The 12,582-nt window shown below is 55.3% G+C and overlaps 1 protein-coding gene across 2 annotated transcripts; it reads right to left on the bottom strand.

The window, feature by feature from the left end:
* Positions 1-100: 100 nt before the first annotated feature.
* HSPBP1 (HSPA (Hsp70) binding protein 1) lies at positions 101-11,599 on the bottom strand. Of its 2 annotated transcripts, none has more exons than XM_037038041.1 (8): positions 11,449-11,599; positions 10,828-11,127; positions 8,275-8,479; positions 6,140-6,364; positions 3,223-3,378; positions 3,017-3,113; positions 2,420-2,531; positions 101-429 (listed from the first exon to the last, which is right to left on the bottom strand). In XM_037038041.1, the coding sequence occupies exons 2-8, from the start codon at positions 11,029-11,031 to the stop codon at positions 355-357; spliced, it is 1,074 nt and encodes a 357-aa protein (XP_036893936.1). In that variant the 5' UTR covers positions 11,032-11,127; positions 11,449-11,599; the 3' UTR covers positions 101-354. The 2 variants fall into 2 exon arrangements, with proteins under 2 accessions (XP_036893936.1, XP_036893935.1); XM_037038040.1 differs by having other exon boundaries at positions 10,828-11,124.
* Between the last annotated feature and the right edge of the window lie 983 nt (positions 11,600-12,582).

Genomic DNA, 12,582 nt, shown 5'->3' with positions numbered 1-12,582 from the left:
CCCGGTGCTGCCCACTGCCACCCCCTCCAGCGGCTCCCAAGGTACCCTAAGACCAAGCCCCTCTGTCCTCCCCAGGCACCCTCCAGAGGCGACAAAGGCGGAAGAGGAGAAACACCTTTATTGGAAGACAGTGTGGACACATAAGGGGGAGTGGAGTGAGACATTAGGTGGGGTCCAAGGGGCTGGTGCCTTTCCCAGCACCCCTCTGGGGAGGTGAACAGAGATGGGCTGGCACGCCCCGGCTTGGCATCCACAAGGCCCTGCTCTCCCTTCAGCGAGGGCCTCCCGGCTCTCACAGGAGGGAGGCAAGAGGCCTAGGGTTCCAACAGAGAGGGGGCCAGAAGTCACCGCGTTTCACCGATCCATGCTGTCGTCCGTTGGGCTGGAGAAGCAGGTCTGTAACAGCTTTTCGCAGAACTCCAGCTCCTCCTGGATTGGGGGCAAGAGCGGGGGCCCTGAGTGCGCAAGCCTGCCCCTGCCTCCAACGTGCCCCACACCCAGAGACGGTTCCTCTTCCCTCTGTGTCCCCCGCCAGCCCCAGGAGCCCCCCAGGGTCCTCCGATCTCTTCTCAGATCCATGACTCACCGTCTGTCGTCTCACTTGCATCTGGACTACTGAACTAGACCCCGGAGTCTCCCAGCCTCTGACCATGTCCATTGGTCTGTCCTCACCTCAGTACCCTTGGGCTCTTTCTAACTCCCAAACAGAACTTGGCCTACGTATCCCTACCTAGAACCCCTTCCACGGATACACACTCCAGAAACCACGGAAGCAAGCGCTGACGGGTTGAACCGCATAAACGTAAAAGGTATCTGCACAGCAACAAGATGCAGCAAAAATGAAAGAAAACCGAGTTGGTGGAAAAAAATAAATTGTGACTCATCACAAGAGGATAACATGGTGAATACTTAAATCAACTGCAGAAACCACCACCCAATAGCTAACAGGCAAAGATATAAACGAGCAGTTAACAAGTGAAAAAATGCCCAACCTCACTGGTGGGAGAAATGCAAATATAAAGTAGATTCGCCAATCAACTTGAAAAACAGGTCATATGGTTCGAAGCCACCCTGTCCCGGCCAGGATGTTGGGCACCCTGGTGACTGCAAGGCGGGCCGGTTCAACCCCTAGGGAGAGCAACTTGGCAGTAGTTAACGAAATGGCTCTTAATCCTGTAATTTCACCTTTATCGTACCTTAACTGGGCCTTTCCCTTTCTAAAAATTTGTTCTTTTTTTTTAAAAGATTCCATTTACTTCTTTTTAGAGAGAGAGGAAGGAAAGGAGAGAGGAAAATATCAATGTGTGGTTGCCTCTCATGTGCCCCTTATTGGGGACCTGGCCCACAACCCAGGCATGTGCCCTGGCTGGGAACTGAACTGGAGACCCTTTGGTTTGAAGGCTGGCGCTCAATCCACCTAGCCACACCAGCCAGGGCTAGAAATTTGTTCTGTAGACATACTTGCACACAGAAAGTAACATATGCGAAAGGCTATTCTTTAACAGTGTTGTTAGTGCCCAAGAGTGGAGGGAGCCTGTGTGTCCATCAAGAAGGACAAGGGCACGAGAGACTCCACCGATACACAGACTGGCCACAACCATCCGGGCAGCACTGTCTGCCTCTTGTGCTCTGTGCACGTTCTCCCACCTTCTCTCAGTAGCTCCCCTTCCGGGCACTGACACAAGGAGAGAGGAAAGAGCACGCAGCCATGGGCTCCGGAGATGCTAGGAAAGGGGATGTGGCAAGAACCACGACGGTGGTCAGGACGGGCTGATGCGGCAGAACACGGAGGGAGGGAGAGGAACAAGATTCAGGGGCACATGGGCTTGTTTGTGCAGATCAGCTTAGGAAAGCCACAGGAACTGGGAGAGGTACTGCGTGGCCAGGGACAGGTTGTCGTTTATCACTTATTTGTCATTTGTTATCGTAGTGAATCTCTGAGCTCTCTACCACTTATTTGTTACTTAATATCTATATAGTTAAATATCTAAGGAGTAATGATGGATTTGTTATTTATCTTTCCCACTAGCCAGTGAATCACTTATTTAATTAAATATTGAGTGACTTGTTATTTATCGCATATTTATTACTTATCTAATGAAATATTTAGTTGGTTGCTATTTATCATGCACTTGTTACTTATTAACCTAACATTTAAATTCTAAATATTTGAATCTGATGTAAATGACCTGGATAATAGTTAAATGAGTTCGTTAACCCTTCAAGAAACTCAGGGTTCCTCCTCCTCCCTGCCGACAGCAGGAGGCCCCTGGGAGGTGGCGGACATGTTTGCTGAACGGGTGCTGAGAGAAACCCCCGAGTGAAACACAGCACGCGCGAGTGAAACACAGCGCGCGCGGGGAACAGACGGAGACGCGGAGGGCAGGGGTGGGCGGGGCCGGCAGGCCGACAGCCCCACCTGGTACTCCTGGTGCTGCTGCAGCAGCCGGCAGCGGTGTCGCAGGAGCTCCTCCAGGCCCAGCTCCGGCTCCCGGCAGGCCCGCATGCCCTGGGGGAAGTCTGTCACCAGGCTGCAGGGACAGGACAGCAATCCTAGGGACCTCCCTCTCCACAGCTCCACCCCACAGTGCTACCAGGGAGGTGAGGAAAGGCAGTCCCCTACACCGGGCCTCAGTTTCCCCATCTGCAACACGGATCTCACGCCGCCCTCAGCCCATTCTAGGGACTTGTACAAAACAGGGCACTTAGCACAGTGCCAGGCCTGAGGCCAGGCCACACTAGGGGGCTGCTTCCCGTGCACTGGGCTGCCCCATCCTATCACTTTTTCAGATGCTAATCTGCTTGTCCTATGTGGGGCGGGGTGTCAAAGAGAACCTCTCCCCCTCCTCTGTGGGCTGCTGTGTCACCCCCCTTACAGGGGAGGAAACTGAGGCTCACAAAGGGCCAGTATTCCCCAGGGGGAAGCCCCAGACTCCTGGGTCCCAGGAAAGAGGAGGCGGAGCCTACTGGTGCCATTCCCACCCCCAGAACTCATTCCCTTGGGGCCCCAGCGCACCTGCACAGGGCTCCCAGCACGTGCTCGTGGAAGGGGCTGTGTTCTGTCCGGACGAGGGCTACTAGCTGCTGGACCATCCCCATGGAGCACAGGGTCTCTGAGGGAAGAGCCTCGGGGGTCAGAGGGGCATTCCCCAGCCCTCCTCCATGCACTCCCCGCGCCCCCCATCCTCCAGGTCCAGGCCAGGCCCCATCCAGCAGCCCCACCTTTGTGTTCCGGGTGGCCCACAAGCAGGTTCTGCAGCAGGAATGCCGACTTCACCTTGAGCTTTTGCACCTGCTGCTGCATAGCCCGCATCAACACAGAGAAGCCATCCAGCCGGAGGAACTGTAGCAGCCCAGCCTCCTGCTCCCGGACCAGGCCTGAAGGAGGGGAGAGAGGATAGGCCTAAAGGTCATGGTCACCATGGTCATCATCTGCACATCATCCCCATCATCAGTTTTTATGGGCCTATGCTTCACAGGCATTAATTAATAAAATAATTAATTTTTAGAGAGAGGGGAGAGGAGGGAGGAGAGGGAGAGAAACATCCGTGTGTGAGAGAGACACCAATCGGCTGCCTCTCGCACACCCCCAACCAGGGCTCTGGCCCACAACCCAGGCATGTGCCCTGACTGGGGATCGAACCAGCAAGCTTTTGGCCCACATGCCGGCACTCAGTCCACTGAGCCACACCAGCCAGGGCTCATCATCATTTTCTAAATGCATTTTTATTGAGATACAACTAATGCAAGCTATTTGAAGAAAACTCTGCCCCGTCCCTCCCCCACCCAGCTCCGGCTCTTGGCACCTCTGGGGCCACAAATCCCTCTGTCTGCCCAAGTTGCCCCCAGTCTGTCTGTCCATCTGTCGGCCCAGTTTTGGATGTGGCTTTCCAAGTGCCACCTCCTCCAAGACGCCCTCCTCACCCATGCCAGAAATCCCTTCCTCCCTCCCAGAATCTCCTCCTAGCAACCCCTCCCCATTCTTCTCCCAGGTGACACGGGAAATATTTGGTCTCTGTCCCCGACTCCTGACACTTGGAAATCCTTGGGCTTCCCGGCGATAGGATCAGGCTTTCTTCTAACGATGCAACTCTGGGTAGGCTCCTGGGTGGGGACTAGTCGCCAGAAAGACCAATCCACGATTAGCAACTAAAACTTCTCAGCCCCGCCCCCACCCTCCGGAGAAGGGGGATGGGTTGCAAACGGAATCGATGATCCCTCCCGCCGGCGTGAGGAAGCCTCCACAGAATCCCACCACGATGGGGTTCAAAAGACCTTCCGGGTTGGCGCACACATCCTCGTACCAGGAGGGTGACACCCGAATTCCGTGGGGACAGGAGCTCCCGTGCTCAGGACCCTTCCAGACCTCACCCTAAATACCCCTTCATCTGACCACTGATCTGCGCCCTTCATCACATCCTTTCTTAACAATCCAGCCGATGTAAATCACTATTTCCCAGGCCTCTGGGGGGCGCTCTAGCAAATGATGGAAGCCGAGGAGGGGGAGGGCCCTCAGAAGTACCGGAGGCCGGGCCTTGCGACCCGTGTCTGAAGCAGACGCAGTCTCGTGGGGCAGACCTCAGTGTGAGAGGTCTGCGCAGGCTCTAGAGAGTTAGCGCAGGACACGCCCCACGACTGGTGTCCCACTGCAAGGAGCAGAGGGGACGGGTTCTCCTCAAGCTTCGAACAAATACGGAGCAGCCACATGGCCCAGGAATCCTGTCCCTAGGTGTACACACCCCAGAAAAAATCAAAACAGGTGTCCGTCCAAAAACGCGTCCGCACCTGTTCACAGCAGCCTGACTTATTACGGGCCAAGGGGCAGAAACCACCCCGGTGTTCAGCTGGTGAATGAATGCACTAAATGTGCTCCATCCATGAGTGGAATATGACTCGCCCACGAGAAGGCGTGAAGCCCTGGCACCTGCTATAAACACGGCTGATCCTTGAAAACTGAGGCCGAGTGAGAGGAGCCAGTCGCACAAGGCACATGTCGTGTGCTTCCATTTACAGGAAACGTCCAGAACGATCGAGTCCACAGAGACGACAAGCAATCAGTGGTTCCTAGAGGCTAGTGAGAGGGGCGTGTGGAGGGACTGGTAATAGGTACAGGGTTTCTTTTGGGGGGTGAGAAAATGTTCTGGAATCAAGCAGTGGTGATGGCTTCATCACCTTGTAAATATACTGAAAGTACTAAATTGTACACTTAAAAAGGATAAATTGGCCCTGGCTGCTGTGGCTCAGTGGAGTCAAGCACAGGCGTGCGCACCAAAGGGTTGCAGGTTCAATTCCCAGTCAGGGCACAAGCCTGAGTTGTGGGCTGGGTCCCCACTAGGGGGCGCATGAGAGGCAACCACACATTGATGTTTCTCTCCCTCTTTCTTCTTTTCCTCTCTCTCTAAAAATAAATAAATAAAATCTTTTTTTTAAAGGATAAATTGTATGGTGTGTGAATTACATCTCAATAAAGCTGTTAATAAAGAAAAAGAGAACAGTCAAACAGGGGCTCCCAGCATGACACACGCAGATAGAGGGAGGAGGGCCCAGCACTTGGTGAACGTGGCGTGGCTTGCACCCCAGCTCCCCGGGGCCCAGCGGGGAGCCCTGGGCTGACTTTGGGCTCCCGGCCCGGCCTCTCCCGTACGTGGAAGACGCAGAGGGTGTGTGTGAGGACTGAACACATTAAGCCCTGCACAGGGCCTGGCCCAGAGTGGACGCTCATGGATGCTGGCATCGTGCCCGCGCTCGCCTGGCACCTGTGTCCCAGGAGGCAGCATGGGTGAGAGCTGCTGGCATCTCTAACGGGTGGAGGCGGGGGCACCACTCAACAACGGCCTGGCCTCCCCACGAGCAGCAATGCCAGCAGGGCTGAGGCTGAGAGCCTGACGGGCACCGAGCACTTGAGCTGAGTGACGTTCCTGCGTCATTGGGATCTGGTTCTCTGACGAGTGGGGTGTTGGCAAGCTCAGCACCCTGTTCCCAGCACCCGGCATGGATCCCCCACAGGAACTGGAGGTAAATGAACAAACGAGGCCCCTCTCCCTCTGCCCCCAAGCAAATCCCCACCGTGCCCAGTTCCGTGGCCAGCTCCAGCCCCTGGGAACCCAGGCCCCTCCCCGGCAGCCCCCAGGACACTCACAGGAGATGGCGAAGAGGGCCTTGACGCGCACCGTGTCGCAGGGGTCCCGGTCCAGTAGCCGCAGCAGCTTCCGCAGGGCACCCAGGCCCAGCACCTGCTCCTGGATGGCCGCCACGTTCTGGCTGCATGTGCCGATGAGCTGAGCCGCCCGCCACCGCAGCTCCGCGGGCCCCGCCTCCAGGTACCGGCCCACCAGCAGGTGCATGCCTGACAGCTGGCAGAAGTCTTTGCCGCCGAGAGGGGAGGGGAGAGCCAGTGTTATGGGCTGAGCTGTGTGCCCTCAAACTCGTATGTTGAAGCCCTGACCCCTCAGTGCTGCCGAATGCACTGTATATGGAGATGGGGCCTTAAAATTAAAGACGACTCAGGTGACGTGGCATCATAGGATTGGCCCCAATCCAATGAATGGTGATCGGGACACAGAGTAACACAGAGGGACGACCATGCGGGGACACAGGGAGGGGACAGCTGCGTGAAAGCCATGCAGAGAGCCTTCAGAAGCAGCCAGCCCGGCTGACACCTTCATCTTGAACTTCCAGCCTCCAGGACTGGGAGAAAATCAGCGCCTGTTGTTTAAGCTGCCCGGTCTGTGGTCCTTTGTTACGGCAGCGAGAGCAGACTAATAAATACACCAGGTGAAGCCGGAGGGCAGGCCAACTCCCAGGAGGACCTGCCAACAAGCTCTGGGGCCCCTCCAAGGTCAGCGTGTCTCAACAGTGTCAGCGTTTGGGGATTAGGGTGCCAGGCTCCAGCCCATGACATGCCAGCATGGACCCCACAGTCTTTGTGACAATCAGCACTTCTCCTGTGGGAGAACCACACACGGCACTGTGGTCAGCAAATCCCGGCCCACCGCCTGTTTGTGCAAATAAAGTAGTGGTGTTGGTGAAAAAGTTAAAGGCAGAGTCACCAAATGACCGCTCCTGCACGTACACCCAGCAGCACCAAAAGCAGGGACTCAGACACATTCGGACCCCCACGTTCAGAGCAGCGTCACTCAGAGTGGCCAAAGGGGGACGCGACCCAGATGCCTGTCAGCTGGAGAATGCACAGTGTGTGCTCTATGCGTACACTGGAGACTTAGCCACAAAAGGAATGAAGTTCGAAAGGCCCTGGCTGGTGCAGCCCTGGCTGGTGTGGCTCAGTGGATTGAGCGCTGGCCTGAGAACCAAAGCATGGCCAGCCAGTTCGATTCCCAGTCAGGGCACATGCTTGAGTTGCAGGCCAGGTCCCCAGTAGGGGGCGTGTGAGAGACAACCACACATTGATGTTTCTCTCCCTCTCTTTCTCCTTCCCTTCCCCTCTCTCTACAAATAACTAAATAAATAAAATCTTCAACAACAACAAAAAAGAATTCAACATGGGCTACAACACAGAAGGACCTTGAAAACACCACATTCAGTGAAGCAGGTCACATGTTCTGCAATTCCATGTACATGAAAAAGAGACACACCCACGCCCTCAACGACCACATGATGCCCCTCCAAATGGAAGTGTCATCTCCTTGTTCTATGGGCTCCATGGGCCCTGCAGCATTGAACATGAGACCCCCTAGTACCTATCCCAGCCTGTGAGGCCCTGCATGTCCGGGGTCGCTTCCCACCCCTCGCCCTCACCCGCTGTGCTGCTGGACTCGCCTCACGGCTGCTCCTGAACCTCCCAGATGCGTGCCCACCTCAAGGCCTTTGCACTGGCCGTTCCCGCCAGAGCTAATCCCACAACTCAGGTCCTCACTTTGGGTCTCCGATTGAAGGCCACCCCTTGGGGAGGCCTCCTCTCTCACTCTAGGGAGAGACGGTGGAATCCCAGCAGACCAGGGTGAAATGGCCAGCTACAGGTGTATCAAGGAAGCAGTGGACTCAACTTGTCACCAAGCTTGCCGTGTGGGGCGAGAGAAGGTGCCGTCACTGCTCCTGATGGCAAGGGGACCAAACAGGGGGACGGGACAGTCCCTCCTGGGACCAGAGTCAGAGCCAGACTGGATGGGGAGCGGCTGGAGGCTAGGATGCTGGAGAGAGGAAGCCAAAGGATGAGGGTGGAGCCGTACAGGGTGGGAGCTGAGAAGAAGGCGGGAGAGAGGGAGACCAGGAGGCAGCAGGGGCAGGCCCCTGAGGCTGGGGGCAGCCAGACTGTACCTGCAGCGTTGTCCATGTTCTCACACAAGTCGGCCAGCAGCTCCAGGGCCGCCTCACGCTCCTGCTGGTCGATGGCCAGGTCGGCCTCCCCAGCCGGGGAGGGCGCGGGCTGGGACAGCACGCGGAGGCAGTTCTTCATCTGCTCCACCTCCTCCCGCTGGCCCCGGCAGGCGGCCGACATGGCCTCCTGCAGCCACTGGCGCCTCTGGGGGACGAGGTAGGGTGGGTTAATCAGTCACTCACGAATTTTAGTCAAAAAATTAATTTATGAGTAAGTCATTTTTTTCTTTTTTTTTAACAGTCACTAATAATAACTGTCAGTATCTGAGAGCTGACTGGTCCTTCCATCAACCCACGTCTGTTCAGCTTCCCTTTCTACTGGCAGGCTCTCGTCTGATCCCCTAGATCTATGGGAAGAGAGGCTATGGGGTGGGGGACGGAGACAGAGGAGGACTCCCTGGTTTTTGTCACTAGAAGGAGATGGGGATGATGATGGCAGAGAAGCAGGTGTGGGGCAGTGGGAGGAGATTGGAGCTTGTGTTTTACTGCATTGTTTTTAAGGGATCTATTATACAACCAAGGGAAAATACGGACATCAGGCTGCCCGAAGCTCAGAGAAGCGGTCCGGCCTACACCTGGGTTTCCTAGTCTCGGCTCTGCTGACACTTTGAGTGGGGCAGTTCTGTGGTGGGGGCTGTCCTGTGCTCTGCTGGGGGTGGATCCCTGATTGCCACCGGCTAAATGCCAGTAGCACCGGCCCCGCCATGTGCAACCACCAAGAATGTCTCCACACCCTGCCGAGCGTCTCCTGGTGAATAAAACCACCCCCAGCGGAGAAATGCTGGTCTAGAGACACACGTTTGCGAGCTGTCAGAGTGAAGGCTCAACAGGACACGAGGTCCCACGGCACATGAGCACAGAAGAGAGAGCAGTCCTGGGGCCGCCATCATTCAGAGGCTGGGGAAGGAGGAAGGGCCAGGGAGGAGATGAGGACCAGGGCACTAGGTTGCTCTAGGAGCTGAATGAAGAAAGAGATCGAGGAGGGAAAAGTAATCAAATGCTGTTATTCCCTCAAGTGTGGGGAGAGCTGAGAATGGCCGCTGGAATTTTTTCCTCTTTCTTTCTTTCTTTTGGGGGAGCCAGTCTTTGTGTTAACTACTCACATGAGAGCTCTGTAGTCTCAGTCTGGGATAAACTTGGGCAAGAAGCTAATCTTTCTATGCCTGTTTTCTTTGTTTATGTAAGATTTTATTTATTTATTTTTAGAGGGATAAGGAGGGAGAAAGAGAGGGAGAGAAACGTCAATGTGTGAGAGAAACACTACCTGGTTGCCTCTCAAATGCCCCCAGCTGGGGACCTGGCCGACAATCCAGGGATATGCCCTGAATGGGAATTGAACCAGTGACCTTTCGGTCCATAGGCTGATGCTCAATCCACTGAGCTACACCAGCCAGAGCTCTATGTCTGTTTTCTATCTCACTGTCCTACAGATGTAACTGAAGGAGCACACGTTTTATATACAGTCAGACCTCAGAGACTGGGTTCGGCTCCATAGTGATAGAGTAAGTATCACAATAAAGTGAGTCCTAATCTTTTTGCTGGGCAGGGGGTGAGGGTTTTGCCTTCAGCTTGTAAAAAAAGGCAACATCCATGAAGTGCAGTACAAGGTAAGCCTGTACTGTGATCACTATAATTAACAAAATGTCATTTATAACAAATATTGCTATTAGTCTGCAAAACCATCCTATGTAGTATTATTGTCACCCACTTCACAGATGCAAAAACTGAGGCACAGAAAGATGGTGACTTGCCCAAGATCACAAGGTCAGCCACTGCAAAGCCTGTGGTCAGACCTAAGTGGTCTGTCCACAGTCTATGCTCTTAATGAGAATGAACACCCAGCTGCCTTTCGGAGCGCTGGCTATGTGCCGGATGCTGTGTGGAGACCTACCTAAATTAGAATTTCAGAACTGCCCTAGGGAGTGCCGTTACTCTCCTTTTTTAAAAAAAATAATTATTTATTTATTTTTAGAGAGAGGGGAAGGAGAAAGAGTGGGAGAGAAACATCAATGTATGGTTGCCTCTTGGGTGCCCCCATTGGGGGCCTGGCCTGCAACTCAGGCATGTGCTCTGGCTGGGAAGCGAACCTGCAACCCTTTGGTTTGCAGGCCTGTGCTCAATCCTCTGAGCTACACCAGCCAGGGTGCAGTTATTATTCTTATCATCAACTTGCAAATAAGGAACTTCAGGTTCAGAGAGACTACAGGATCACACAGGTGGACAATGCAGAATTCAGTCTTGCGTGTCTTCAGAAATCTCTTGCTTTTCTTTCTACCTCGGGGCTATCCTGCCTCCTCAGATGGTTCTGAGATTTCACCTTCACTGGCTCTACAATAACCCCACCTGGCACAAATTATAGCCTCTGGAGCCCGCAACACCCGAACTCCCACCACCCACCTAGGACAACTCCAGCTTCTAGTCCCCCAAACCATGCTTCCCAAGATGTAGCTGTCCCCGCACCCTTCACCCAGGTTCTTGCGCCCCACCCTTTACCTCCTCACTCATGGGTTCTGGAGGGGGGTCTGGATCCTCAGAGCCTGCCGTGATGGCCATCTGCAGCAGGCCTTGGAGGTTGCGCGGAGGCGGGGGATTGCCCGAGCCCCCGGCGGAGGAGCCGCTGCCCCCTGACGAGCAACTCTGGGAGGCCGAGGGCAGCGCCAGGGGGAGGCGGCTGCCCCCCGAGCCTTGGTCCGCCATGGGCCGTTTGTGAAGAAGGGGAGAATGTATTGGGGGTACAAGGTGGTCACCGCGGAAGTAGCTCTGGCGTCCTGGTGGATCGATTCCGTGGTTCTGCTGAGAAGGTGGCGTTTTAGGGGAGTTCGGCACCCCACCATGACACCGAACCACTCTGCCCACACCCACCTTAACCAGAAACCCCTTTCCTTCCTTCAAACCAACGGGACCCTTCCCCAAAGTTACAAGCCCCGCCTTCCTCCCTGGCAACAGGCCCCACCCCTAGCAACCCAGGAACCCCCCCCCATCTCTAGTACTAGCATCCCCATCTCTTAGCAACACCATTGTCCCGCCTCAAAGGCAACAAGCCCTTCTGGGGTCACACCAGCGAATCCCCTCCCTCCTGTCCGAAAAAGGGAGCCAGAGCCGGGCAGACCTCACCTCCCCCGGCCTCCAGTCGCCGGAGCTAATGAGGACAGAGTCGGCCGCACCTGACTCTACTGGGCGCCGCCATCTTGACCGGAAGTACGTAGGTCTCTCCCGGAAATTTCCGGCGCACCCATCCAATTTCGTGGTTGGGGCTGAGGGGTTTGCCTCTTAAGCCCGCCACTTAAGCCCCTCCCACCCTGCGGGATACCACGATCGGCACCTCCCCTTACGTGCGCCCCGCCCCTCCTAGGTCTGGCCCCGCCTCCAAAGGACCACCGCCCACACCCACGTTCCCCGCCCTCTTCTACACTCTGCGCCTTTCCGTCACCTTAGGCTCCGCCCCTGTTCTAGGTCTTTCGGCCTCTCCCAGCTAAGCCCCTCCCCTAGGCCCTGGCGCCGGCCGCTCCCGATTAGGCCCCGCCCCTGGTGTGGTCCCCGCCCCCTCTGGCCCCGCCCCGCGAGGTTGCAGGTTGTAGAAGCTGGTCCCTCACCGGCCGGCCTTTTTCCCTTCATCTGAGCCTCTATCCCATCATTTATTGGAACCCTGGGTTCTCATTGCTAATCTCCGACCTACACAGACTTTAGCCCACAGCACCCCTCCCCTTAGCCTCGGTTTCCCCATTTATCCGTTCTCCACGCTCCTGTGCAGACCTCTCTCATCACCCCACTTTGTTTCCTAGAATCTTCCTTTGGTCCTACAAGGTGCAGAGGAGGGGCATTCTTAAAGCAAAATGTCCAGGCAACGTTGTTTGGGAAGCTCGCAGCCTCCGCGCACCGGATTCGAAGCTCAGGGCTCAGAACGTGTTCCTGCAGGCCTGGTCTGCAGAGGTTTTTGGGCTTAAGGAACCCTAGTTCCAGTCTTCTATGAGCGCTCTCCTCCAGGAAAAGGTTGTAGTCAGCTTTAGTTGGGGCCACAGTCCCAGATGTATTCAGCTGCTGGACCTGGGGTGTGCAGAGTGATATTCTGGGCAAAGATGGGAAAACAAACATGTAAGCCCTGTGGAGGATAACCATGAGACAGGGATCTGGGCCCATGGGTACCCTATTGTGTTCATTTTCTACGTCTGCTATGAACAGATTACCAAAAAAACTTGGTGGCTTAAAACAATACAGATTTATGCCCTGGCTGGTGTAGCTCAGTGGACT

The sequence above is a fragment of the Sturnira hondurensis genome, unplaced genomic scaffold (genome assembly GCF_014824575.4).
Source record: "Sturnira hondurensis isolate 20B ecotype Veracruz unplaced genomic scaffold, ASM1482457v3 Scaffold0024124, whole genome shotgun sequence".
NCBI lineage: Eukaryota > Metazoa > Chordata > Mammalia > Chiroptera > Phyllostomidae > Sturnira > Sturnira hondurensis.
Note: the sequence above shows the minus strand (reverse complement) of the source record. Positions and strands in the feature narration are given on the sequence as shown.